The sequence below is a fragment of the Lepus europaeus genome, chromosome 5 (genome assembly GCF_033115175.1).
Source record: "Lepus europaeus isolate LE1 chromosome 5, mLepTim1.pri, whole genome shotgun sequence".
Taxonomy (NCBI): domain Eukaryota; kingdom Metazoa; phylum Chordata; class Mammalia; order Lagomorpha; family Leporidae; genus Lepus; species Lepus europaeus.
Window position 1 is genome coordinate 88,699,095 of NC_084831.1, and position 13,537 is coordinate 88,712,631.

Here is a 13,537-nt window from a genome sequence, read left to right on the forward strand (position 1 = left end):
ACATAGCTGTTAGGGGCCCAAGTACTTAGACCCTCTTTTGCTACTTTCCCAGGCCATTATCAGGGAACTAGATCAGAAGTGGAGCAGCCACGACACTCATATAGGATGCTGGCATCACAGGTGGTTACTTAACCTGCTACACCACAATGCCAGCCCCTATTCGTTGAGTCTTAATTGCTCTGGATAAATGCATACATCTTCTGTGGTGGGAGCCAGAAATGGAGGTATATAGATTAGTGGTTAATCCTTGGGCTTTGGAATCAGAAAGAGCTGGATTCTAGTTCTGGCTCTGTTTTTTTTCCTAATATTTATTTATTTGAAAGTCAGAGTTACACAGAGAGAGGAGAGGCAGAGAGAGAGAGAGAGAGAGAGAGAGAGAGAGAGAGGTCTTCCATCTGCTGGTTCACTTCCCAATTGGCTACAGCAGCTGGAGCTGTGCTGATCCAAAGCCAGGAGCTAGGAGCTTCTTCTGGGTCCTGCCGCGGGTGCAGGGGCCCAAGGACTTGGGCCATCTTCTACTGCTTTCTCGGGCTATAGCAGAGAGCTGGATTGGAAGCGGAGCAGCCAGGTCTTGAACCGGCGCCAATATGGGATGCCGGCGCTTCAGGCCAGGGCGTTAACCCACTGCACCACAGCACCAGCCCCCTGGCTCTATTTTTTATTGGTTGTACAAACTCTTCACATCTTATTGCCTCAGTTTCCGCTCCCATTAAATGCAAGTAGCATTACTATCTTTCTCATCTGACATGTATACAAAGTGCTTAGTACCAGGTCTGACGCATATCACTGCTTAATACACGTTAGCTATTAGTACCAGGCAGAATTTCAATTTCAAAACCCCAAAACATTCTATTACTCAGCAGTCATTCAGGAAATAACGAAGTGTTTTTATGTTTTGTAGATGACAAAGTGAGGGCCAGAGACAACTGAATGGATCAGCAGACTTAGGAATTCAGGCACACGGTTAAAGCTGTTTGGACAACTGTGGTAATTTTCATTTTAAAGACTGTTGCAGCTATTGTTTCTAAAAGTGGGCTTTTCCCTAGACTTTTTTTTTTTTTTAAAGAAGGAACGGTGCTCTGTGATGAAAGTCATAAAAAAGCTAACGATGACATTCTAGTCCATTTTGGTTATTGTAACAAAATATCATAAGCTGAGGGCTTGCAAACCAGATATTTATTTCTCACAGGTCTGGAGCCCAGGAAGCCCAAGTTCAAGGTGCCTGCTGATTCAGCTTCTGGTGTGGGCCTGCTTCCTCGCAGGCAGACTTCTCACTGTAACTGCACACGGTGGCAGGCGCAAGAGATCATTCCTGGACCTCCTTCAGAAAGGCACTAGCCCCACTTCTTAGGGCTCTGCCCCTGTGACCTGATCACCTTTCAAAGGTGCTACCTTCTAACACTCTCACCTGGCGGTTAGGATTGTGAGAAGGCACAAACGTTCAATGCATTGCAGATGAATACGGGAGAGATCTGCATGTTATAGTTCTCTTTTCAATACAGCAAAAATAAATAAATAAAATTAAATAAATGAAAAAGACAATCTAACTTTCTTTTCTGTAAAAGGGGAATCCACTAACTGGGAGCTCACTTGGAAATGCCAACAATACTACAGTAGCTGACTGGATAATTTTCAGGTTTCAGATAATTTTTTTAACTAACTCAGTTTAAAACAGAAATACGTATTTTACCTTTACCCCTTCCTCCTCTTGTTCCTTAGTAACATCATAATCTTTTTCCTCCTTCCACTTTTTACAAGCAAATTTATGGTGCTCATACAAGTTTAGTCTAGCTTAGAAGAAAGCTGACATGGTACCTAGTTCAATTCTTTCATTTTAAGGTGCAGAATGAGGGCCAAAAGGGAACTAAAACAAAATAAAAGCCACAGTGGGCCTGGAACAAGGATATGTCCCACATCCCACAAGGTATCTTAGTGCAAGGGGATCAGAAACTTGGGCCAGACAGTCCTCAGAGCTGCTCTGAACTCACTGTATGACACCCACCATGCACGGTTTTCTCCTGAGCATTAACAGCTCTGAGTCCTGATGAATGAGCCCTTAAGCTCACTGTTGCCAATGGAAATGGCCACACCTCTCTTGTGAGTTAGTAAATGTGAACCTAAAATTTCCAGTTTAAAATACTGAAGCCATTTTCTTCCCTTTTGCTTGTCTCTTGAGTTTTAGAAATAAATTAAGGGGCTGGTGTTGTGGTGTAGTGGGTAAAGCCATCACCTGCAGTGCTGGCATCCTATATGGGTACTGGTTAAAGTCCAAGCTGCTCCACTTCTGATCCAGCTCTCTACTCTGGCCCCGGAAAGCAGAACATGACCCAAGTCTTTGGGTCCCTGGCTTTGGATCAGCCCGCATCCAACAATTGTGGCCATCTGGGGAGTGAACCAATGAATGGAAGACTTTTCTCTCCTTCTCTGCCTCTGACTCTGTAACTCTGCCTTTCAACTAAATATATAAATAAATAAATCTTTAAAAAAAGATAAATAAATTAAGCCTTTTGGGACAATAATAATCTTTTAGGGAAATATAATTCCACTTACTAGACATGTGGTTGGAGACTGAGATAAACTCATTTTGTCAAGAATTTGAAAAGAAATATTAAAAAATTATCGTGATAGGTATAAGAACAGTGGTTATTTAAGGGCAGGGATCGATTGAGAAGAAACAGAGAAAATATTCCAGGGTGATGGAAAATGTTCTGTATCTTGAAAGGGGTGTGGTCAAACTACACACTTAAAGTCTCTGTATTTCACTGTACAAATGATATCTTTTTAAAAACAATCTCATGAGTCATGTAGAAAACTCAGCTTTTAGCTTCTAAAATTCTCATCCTAAAGAGGGACTTGCACTACAAGCTAGCTGAAGAAAGGTGATGACCAAATTCATAGAGACCTTTCCAAATCATGGCAGTTAAATGCATGTCTGTTGAACCATTCACAAGAATAACATAAACTGTGCCAGAACTTGTGTATTCACAAAGCAAGCAAAGACTTTCCTTTCAGGTTATGCCAGCTAAAGGATTCTGCCTTCTACAGGAATGGGAGTATTATTATTCACAAACTTTGTACACCCTGTGATATCCTATCCACTCACCTGAATTGTCCACTGAAATACATTTGGAATTCAATAATAGAACTTCAGGGGGCCGGTGCTGTGGCATAATGGGTAAAGCTGTCACCTGCAATGCTGGCATCCCATATAGAAGCCGGTTCAAGTCCCAGCTGCTCCACTTCCAATCCAGCTCCCTGTGATGGCCTGGAAAAGCAGTGAAAGATGGCCCAAGTCCTTGGGCCCCTGCACCCACGTGTGAGATCTGAAAGAAGCTCCCGGATCCTGGCTTCAGATCAGCTCAGCTCCAGACATTGAAGCCATCTGGGGAGTGAACCAGCAGATGAAAGATCTCTCTCTCTCTCTCTCTCTCTCTGCCTCTGCCTCTCTGTAACTGCCTTTCAAATAAAATAAGTAACTCTTAAAAAAAATTAATAATAGGAATTCATTCTAAAGACCACAGAGAACTCAAGACTTCCATAGATGAGGAAAGTAAGTTTGAACATAGAATGCACTAATGAAATTTTCACCTTTCTAACTCCCATATTCTTTTCCCATAAAACTTGAGTCTGTATGACATTCTGCCTACTGTATGCCATATCTGGCTGGTAACAGAGTTGTGACAAAAACAAAAATGGCAATTGAAAATGAGCAGGGGCCAGCGCTGCGGCTTAGCAGGTAAAGCCACTGCCTGCAGTACTGGCATCCCATATGGGCACCAGTTTGAGTCTTGGCTGTTCCACTTCCATTCCAGCTCTCTGCTCTGGTCTGGGAAAGCGGCGGAAGATGGCCCAAGTCCTTGGGTCCCTGTACCTGCGTGGGAGATCTGAAAGAAGCTCCTGGCTCCTGGCTTTGGATTGGCACAGCTCCAGTCATTGTGGCCATCTGGGGTATGAACCTCTAGATGCAAGACCTCTCTCCCTCTCTGCCTCTACCTCTCTGTAACTTTTTCAAATAAAATAAATAAATCTTAAAAAAAAAAAAAAGAAAAGGAGTAAATGACTGGCCCTTTTTGGCTTGACAAGCACGTGACGCCAGCTAGGAAACACAGGTGAATACATGTAAAAATTGGTTAAAGATATTTATATGCTAGTGGTAATCACTGGGGACAAGGAAGACTAAAGGCCAAACTTAGAGATCAAGGTATAGCTAGAAAGGGAAAGTGTATTTCTTATCTGTTATAGCAAAGTGTAATTTAATGGCTAAGTTTTTAATATTCATTAGTATAAAGGCTAGTACTCCATTGGTACACTGATAAATGGCAGCTGTTTAAGAAAACAATACATCTTGTTAACTAACGAAAGATTCCCAGGAGAGTTAAGATCCCTCTCCCTATGATGGTCTTACATACCAGATCAGGCTTCACTCGGTAGATCAGGGGGAAGGACACCCACATGGAATGCAAAGTGCTGATCACCGTGGAGAGCCAGGACTGCTGAACCTCACGGCTTCTGGGAATTCGGTGAAGGTAGTACTTGGTACGCTAGAAGGAAACAGAAATCCAAACCAACTGGGTCATTGATACCAAAGTTAAATGCAGAAGTAGGAGATGCTTTCTGGCTTATCATTTTCATTCTAGCTACTTTTCAATCAGAGTTGGGAAGTCTAATTCAATCTTCACATAACGCATCATTCAGTTATGATGAAAAAATCCAAAATATGATTCAAAAAATGTTACAGTATCAACAATAAGTTGGGGGAAATGGTCAATAAGATATTTTAGGAAAATAGCTTAATATATAAAAACACAGAATTTTTACAAATCAATATATAAGATACATAACCTAGTATTTGGGCTGGCATTGTGGTGTAGAGGGTTAAAGCCACCACCTGTGATGCTGGCATCCCATATTTGGGCCGGTTCAAGCCCCAGCTACTCTGCTTCTGATCCAGTTCCCTGCTGGTAGCCTGGGGAAGGCAGCAGAGGACAGCCCAAGTGCTTGGACCCCTGTCATCCACATGGGAGACCTGGAAGAAGCTCCTGGCTCTTGGCTTTGGCCTGGCCTGACCCTGGCCACATGGCCATCTGGGAAGTACACTGGTGATGGAGAATCTGTCTCTCCCTCTCTCTGTAACTCTGACTTTCAAATAAATAAATAAAAACCAAACCAACAAAAACACTCCTAGCATCGTGATGGGCAAAGATGGATAAATAATTCTAAACAGAATAAGTATCAATAACCAACAAACCAAAAAAGACTATCAACACAAGAACAAAAGAAAACAGTTTTCACCAACCCGCCTAGCAAAGATTGTGGATATTTTGTGTTGCTGAAGGTATAAGGAAACAGATGCATTCTCTGAGCAAATACATTGGCATACTTTTGGGGAGGGTAAGTGGGAAGTATTTTAAATATGTCAACCTTTCATCCAGTATTTCTTCTTCTGGAAATACATCCCACAGGTTTACCCATAGGTTTGTCCACTGTATTATTATCTGTACTGTTGGAAATTTGCAACAGATCAAATATTCTCCAATAATCCATACATATGCCCATGAAATATATGGGGATTTATGATGGTACTCTTCCAAATTTGTGGAAAACTGAATCTAAAGATGTTTATGTTTTTTTTTTTTTTTGACAGGCAGAGTGGATAGTGAGAGAGAGAGACAGAGAGGATGTTTATGTTGGTACAGCATTTTTATGCATACTTGTTTAACAAATGACATGAAAGATGTACAGAGATAATTGGCTTATTCAAGCTGTAGGACAGTATGCTCAATATAACCCAGTATCTTTGAACAAAGCACCAGAGACACTAACACATATTTGCATATACATACACATACTAGTATCTGCACACAGACAATCTGGAATTACATGTAATAAATTACAAAAAAGATGACATTTTAGTATATATTCATTTTCCCAATCATATATATATACACACACATACATATCTGTTTTAAATTTATAGTAAGAATATTATTATTTTCATAATCAGGAAAATCAACATATTTTCTCTGAGTCAGAGTTCCAGGTATTTTGGCTACCTATTGCTATGTAATAAATTACTCAAAATCTAGTGGCTTCAAACAAATATTATTTGCTTCTCTCAGTTACTATGGATTGGGAATCCAGGAGTGGTGCAGCTTGGTTATTCTTGCTTAGAGTATCTGATGAACTTAAAGTTGTTGCTTGGGGCTGCAATCATTTAAAGGCTTGACAGGTACCAGTGAAGTCTGGCGATTCAGTGCTGTTTGCTAGCTGATGGACTTAGTTCCTTGCAACATGGACCTTTCCATAAGGCTACTTGAACGTTGTCATTATATAGCAACTAGTTTCCCCAAAGCGCATGCTCCAGGAGAGATCGAGGCAGAAACCACAATGCCTTTTATGACCCAACCCTGCAAGTCACGCTTTATCACGTCCGCAAGATCCTGCTGGTAACACAGGTCAGCCCCATTCATTATGAAAGGGACTACCCAAGGATTGAGTACAGGAAGTAAGAATCACTAGCAGTTTTCTTGCAGCCTGGCTGCCATACAGTTAAAGTCAGAGAGTAAAAAAACCAAATATTTAATACTTCCCCCTTCACATTTGGCTGTGAGGAACAATATGCTCCTCTAGAAAAATAGTGAAGCCTTTTTCGAAACCAATAAAAAACACATAACTACTTGTCCTAAGGTTTTTTTTTTTTTTTTTTTGCACTCAGAAAAAAGGTGTGAAATTGTGTTTGCAGGCTTTGGTTATGCTCCATGAAGGCAGGAGTGTGTGTATCACACATTCAGCACAAAGTGAAAATGGAGGGCACATGCGACCACTCTGTGCCCCTGCATGAAGGTGATGGCTATGGCCTCTTCTTTCCACAGCACAATAGTGGGGCATGGAGAGCTGGGCTCTATAGGTTCTTCATTATTTTTATTTACTTATCTATTATCTGTCAAATAACTGGGTTTTTTTTTTTCCTTCCAAAGGCTTAGGGTACTAAATCTTCAACTAGAAACTAATAACGAGCTGTTCCCAAACTAATGACCATTCAGGGAACAGTAACCAAGCCGGAGACAAATTTGTTTGAGATCTGTGCTTGCCTAATTTGTGGACTTATGAACTGAAAATGAGTAACAGATTAATAAATCTGTGGAGTCTAAATCTCTTCTCAGGAATCTTCTGTGTCAGAAGTGTTGAGACAGATAATGTGGTACATCCATCAGGTATTATATATAATATCTTCCTTTGGAGTTTGGGCAAGTAATAAACATTAATGTTTCTGCAGCAAAACATGAGTATTCACATCAACTAAAATAAATAGAGTATATAAGCCTCATACCAATTCAAATAAGATTTTGCTGTTAAATAAGTTTCTGAAACACTTAAAAAAAACTCCCCCAGTTTTTATAGGGTTTCAGATAACAGACTGTACTACAAAATACATTTGAATCAAATATAAACTCAAGCTATTGTGATTATTATTGTCATAGCTTAAGTAGGGGTCTATTATAAATTTGTTTTAGATTTTGTGGCCTGATCTCAACATCTCTATATTTTCTTTAAAAAAAAAAATCAGGGTGTGTCTCATGTTCCTTTAATATTTTTTAAAGCTGTAATCACATGACTTTGTAAAGGGGCAATGAAGAGCATTCCTATTATATTCTAAGCCTAGGGACTAGAAGGGTGAGGATTTGACTCTAGCTCCTCTGATTCCATCTTGGATCCAGAGAGGCAAATACACAAGGGTATCTGGACAAGGGTATCTGGGCTGGAAAGCACTTTCCTGGACCTCAACATGGAAGAACAGACTACGTCTCACCCCGGGCAGCAGCCCAAAGCAACCTAGCAAATGGGTTTAAGAAGTGCCAGTCCACTCTCTGAAGAAGAAGAAACACTAGCAGAGGCATGTTGTGGGATGGGACCTGACGGACCTCTGGGAAGTAAACTGAAAAAGCAGGAATAAGGTACGATAATAAAATTAGTAACTAAAGTTTGATAACTTATTTTTTTTAACTTTTGGATGTGACATGCAAGTGCCAACATTTCAGCTTGCAGACCAAATGCTTAGCTGGGGAGGGGGTCTTGGTTTTCCTTGTGTGCTAGAGCTAATGGTCACCACATACCTATAGTGACCAGTCAGCCAGTTTGCAGAGGATACTCCCAGTTTACACCTGTTGTCTCGGTAGAATTATTAACAGGGACACATTCTGCTCTCAGAATGTCCCAGTTAAAACAGACAAAATGTGTGTTTAACCATAGGGTCCAGCAATGCGTCGCTTCTTCCAAGTTCAGGGAATGATATCTACTCAGGACAGCCTAGGTAGTCAGTGCGATGGCAGAATCTGCATTAAAGTCACGGATGAGGGTTTAAGTGGCAGCTAGGAAGAAAACCAAGCTTAAAGTCCTATCTGTGAGAAAAAATGACTAACGAGGAGAGTCCATACACTGCCACTTTTCTGGCCTATGACTTTATTCTAGAAAAGTTTCCACCTCCACGTCCCATCCACATTATTATTTTTTGGTAAGCTGAGGTTACTGGAAATCCTACCAGAGATTGCTCTCTAAATCCACATGCACCCCCACCATCTTGCCAGGCCAGTCCTCCTCAGAGGCACCTTTCTGACTGGCCTTTCTAAAATAACCTTCTCTCTCATCACTGCCACCCTCCAGCACCCACATGTACACATATGGTTCCCTTCCCCACCACCTAGCTTGCTGACTGTTTTAAAGCAGCATTTACTATACTAGAATATAATATATTGTTTTTTATTGTCCATCTCCTACATTAGAATATGATTTACCCAAAGAGGCCAGGAATTGTAATCACAGCAATCTCAGTACTGATATTAGTACCTGGTTATAGCTGGTGCTCAATACTTATTGGAAAATGATTCACTATGTCATTAGACATTTGTATAAATTAACTCAATCATCTTATTACCCATCTGAGATAAACTGATAATATAAAAAGGACATGAAAGAGGTAATTTGAGAGTTCTTAGTTAGGGTCTTATTTCCAAGGACCACTCAACAAATTGAACTGAAAGGAATTCCTGGGATTAAAGGAAAAGGCTTGAACAAAGTAAGGAATTAGGATTTATTATTTATTTATTTATTTATTTATTTGACAGACAGAGTGGATAGTGAGAGAGACAGAGGGAAAGGTCTTCCTTTTTGCCGTTGGTTCACCCTCCAATGGCCGCTGCGGCCGGCGCATCGCGCTGATCCGAAGCCTGGAGCCAGGTGCTTCTCCTGGTCTCCCATGCGGGTGCAGGGCCCAAGCACTTGGGCCATCCTCCACTGCCTTCCCGGGCCATAGCAGAGAGCTGGCCTGGAAGAAGGGCAACCGGGATAGAATCCGGCGCCCCAACCGGGACTAGAACCCGGTGTGCCGGCGCCGCAAGGCGGAGGATTAGCCTGTTAAGCCACGGCGCCGGCCAGGATTTATTATTTATTTAGATCTATTTTATTTATTTTAAAGAGTTACAGAAAGAGCTAGGGACAGAGAGAGAGGTCTTTAATCCACTGGTTCACTCTCCAAATGGCCCCAACAGCCAGAGCTGAGCCAATCCAAAACCAGTAGCCAGGTGTCAGTAGCTTCTTCCAGGTCTCCCACTTGGGTGCAGCACAGGCCCAAGTACTTTGGCCATCCTCTGCTGCTTTCCCAGGTGCATTAGCAGGAAGCTGGATAGGAAGTGGAGCAGCAGGGACTTGAACCGGTGCCCAAATGGGATGCTGGTACTATAGGCTGGGGTTTTAACCTGCTGTGCCACAGTGCCGGCCCCGGGAATTAGGATTTATAAACAGCCTGAGCCAGGAGGCACCAAGCCCTAGGGATGTGGGGCAAAGAAGGAAGGAAGGAGATGAAGCAAAGCCAGATGCCCCTGGCCTTAAGAAGGTGTTCTAGGCAGACAATCTAGAGCCCTCTCTGAAACTGACCACTCACAAGGGCCTCAGGGAACTTCTCTCAGCATTGGTGGGTCTTTTCTCAGATCACAGGACCATGAGATAGGAGTGCCCTGGAGCTCTGAGGTGTGGGCACAAAGAAGAAGGTGGCTTGCTAGGTTAGAGTAAGCACAGCATCCCATTCTGCACCTAGAACTGCTAGAAGTAGTCTCTTCTGAACTGATTATTATATCTGGCATGCAACCGTGCAGTCAAGCGAATGGGGATCTGGGGCCATCTTGACAGGGATCAGGCCTTCAGAATAGCCATGCTTGAATCTCGGAAGTTGGGTGCCAAGTTTTTTGGTGCCACATGCCAACTAAAGGAAACACTGAGAGCCAGTATATAGCAAAATCTTAAGAGTTATTATTTTACATAGTTTTAGAAAATTCTCAAATACATATAAAGAAGTCAATGGAGAAAAAATATCAACAGAAGGCTTGAATTAGCATCTCAGCAAAAGTTCCTTTGAAGATAAAAGAGTGGGACAGAAGTTGAGAGCCAGAGCGATAATTCGGGCCTGCCTACCAGCTTTGGCCAGGAATTCCCCAGGGGTGCAGCACCTGGAGAAATCCAAATGAAAGCATCTTCACAGACATACTGTTTTTGTTTGTCTGCGTTTTTATCTTGAGGGAACTGTCCCTCACACTCCTTTATGTCCTGTAATGTCTGCAGAGATGATGCCCTCATTTTACCACCCTAACCCCCCACTCCCAGACCCACCATTTGGTTCAGGAGTGGCCATGTGACCCAAGCAGGGCCAGTATTTTCCTGGATTCTTACAGAGACTCAGGGAAAGAAATTCTCCCTTTGAGGGACACCATGGGCTGCTAAGCTTGCTCTCAATGCATTCTAATGGCACTGGCAAACATACTTTGTGTGTGTACATGTTCCTCTATCCATTAGGCTTTTCTACAATGACTCAAAACTGAATGATTATATTCACCACTAAAACATGCTACTCCTTCTGCATTCCCAACCTATAAATCAATATATCAGTATAGTCTATCATAGATTTCCTGCATACATATGAAGACCTGCGTTGGGGCTGCCCCCAGGTTGCCTTCTTCTAATGCTTCTACACACATTCCATAGCTATCTACTTACTCCAAATGTCCCAGCTTCTCCCATGGTTCAAGACATCAACATCTCCCACCTTGACTAATATAATAGCCTCTGAACTAGTCTCTTTGCTTTTCTTGCTCTCCTACAATTTATACTCCTCAGAATCCCTAGGGTCATCTTTTTATAATATAAGCAGGTACTTTTATTCTCCTTCTTAAAAGCTTCCAAAGGTTTTCCAGTGCACCCAGGATAAAGCCCCTTTTCCCTACCACTGCTCCCAGTGTTGCATGGCATCTGGAACTGGTTTGCTTCTCCAGTCCCTCCTTGTTCACTCACTGGCCTTGTGTCTGTTCCCTGACTCTGTCAAAGGGCCTTTTCTGTTCATTTCTGCTAAGTCTGCTTCCCCCTTAGATTGTCACATAATTACCTGCTTCCTGCAAATCAGATCTCGTTTCAACATTGTCTCCTCAGAGCGGAGTCAGTTCTCCCCCAAAACATGCTCATGCTCTACCACAGTGTCTTATTTTACCATCTTCAGAGCAGTTATCAACACCTCAGACTGTTCATGTGTGTGTGTGTGTGTGTCCTGTGCCTCTCCCCTGCCATCAAAGTCCCTATGAAAGGAAAGGATTTCATTCTGGGCATGACTGTAATCCAACATATCATGGTTCCTCAGTAAACACCTGCTGAACAGATAGCTGACTAACACTACAGCTTCCAGAAATCCAGTTCATGGTCTGTCTTGGGGAATGGTGATGGGGAAGACGCTGGCTCTTAACCTCACGGTATGTCAGGATCATCCAAACTTCTCACCTCGCAGATGAGGAGTCCAGACTTTCCCAAGGTGACAGTGCCAGCACCTGAACCCAAGCCTTCCGTGAGTCCTGAAATACACTGCTGACTCACTCTTCTACAGACCCCTTCGGCCTCCATGCTTCACTGCTGAGGAGCCACCTTCCCATCCAGCACATGAGCAGCCAGACCAGCTTTCAAAAAAGTTTACTCCCTGCCTCCTAGTGCTCCTATGTATAGCCAATCACCTATCCTGCCATCTTCTTTTCATTCCTTGTTTTCAACTAACCTACTCACTACATCCACAGCCTCAAAGCATAGAGTGCCTTGTTGCTTTTGCTGGCTCTGAGAATTGAGCTCCTACCTCCACCTGTCTCTGTTCTCTGTGCTCTGTTCTACACTGCAGGCTTGGATTACTAACCCCAGCTACGATGGCTACTAATGACTCCCTTCCCCATCTCCTGAACCTTTTGGAAAATGGCCAGAATAAGAAGATAGGTCCTTAGAAATATTCAGACTTTTCTGCTGAGTGTTAGGCCCCAAGTTCCTTCTGGCATATTCTGCTGTTCTGCTCTTGCTCCTACCTGGCAGTCAACTGGGTTATGTGTTCTTAGAAAGGATGTTTCAGGGGCCAGTGCTGTGGCATAGTGGGTAAAGCTGCCACCTGCAGTGCTGGCATCCCATATGGGTGCCAGTTCGAATCCCGGCTGCTCCACTTTCAACCCAGCTCTCTGCTATGGCCTGGGAAAGCAGTACAAGATGGCTTAAGTCCTTGGGCTGCTGCACCCACGTGGGAAACCAGGAAGAAGCTCCTGGCTCCTGGCTTTGGATCAGCACAGCTCTGGCTGTTGTGGCCATGCAGGGAGTGAATCAGCAGATGGGAGACCTCTCTCTCTCTCTATTTCTCTCTCTCTCTCTGCTTCTGCTCTCTGTAACTCTGCCTTTCAAATAAATAAATAAATCTTTAAAAAAGAGGATGTTTTAGTTGAGTCTTTTCTTTCTCTGGAGTTCAGTGTGTATATCTTGCAATATGTACATATCTTACAACATGGTCTAGTCTCATACAACTGGTCAAAGAAATAAGACTTTTCTCTCTTCTTCTCACTCTAACATATAGAAAAAAAAACCTATCTTAGTTGAAAATTCCTTTTTGCTTATCTCTCTGAGCTTTCTAATTAAAGAGGGGCAGTGGCCATTTCTTCCAGTGGGCCTCCCAATGCTCTCTACACACACTTGACCAATTTATAACTAAATGTATGCTAGCAAGACAGACATGAAAAGTAGAACGCTTAAAAGTAAAAAAATAAAGTAGAGAAACAGCCTCTTTTTTTTTTTTCAGGTTTCTAGTTTGTCTGAAATTATGTGAAACACTGAGTTAAATACTAATAGTATATGACAACTTATAACTTTCAAAGTATGTTCCAGAATTACATCACTGCTAAAAACCACAAACATATCTGGCTGCAGATTTTTGAAAACTAAATAGAAGTTTATAGTGTTTTAGATGGAAATAATTCCACCAAAGAATCCAGATGGCATCATAAACCACAACAGAGCAGATCAAGTGGTCTATGAAGTCATTCTTTGCTGTTACCACACACTGAAATGTACAATGCATTTATTATTTAATGAATGCCACACTATTACAGAATCTTGGAAACAAGATAAAACTAAAATGGTAAAATTTCATTCAACCAAAAATGGTTTCAGTTTTCTTTCGTAATTTTCAAAAATAATGCAATAT

The 13,537-nt window shown here is 42.2% G+C and overlaps 1 protein-coding gene across 2 annotated transcripts in view; it reads right to left on the reverse strand.

Annotated features, from left to right (window-relative positions):
- Positions 1–13,537, reverse strand: part of ALG14 (ALG14 UDP-N-acetylglucosaminyltransferase subunit) — a 119,830-nt gene that overhangs the window by 69,234 nt on the left and 37,059 nt on the right. For both annotated transcript variants that reach the window (XM_062191785.1, XM_062191786.1), the window contains exon 3: positions 4,410–4,541. In XM_062191785.1, coding sequence (XP_062047769.1) covers positions 4,410–4,541 — 132 coding nt within the window. The remainder of the gene's footprint in view (positions 1–4,409; positions 4,542–13,537) is intronic.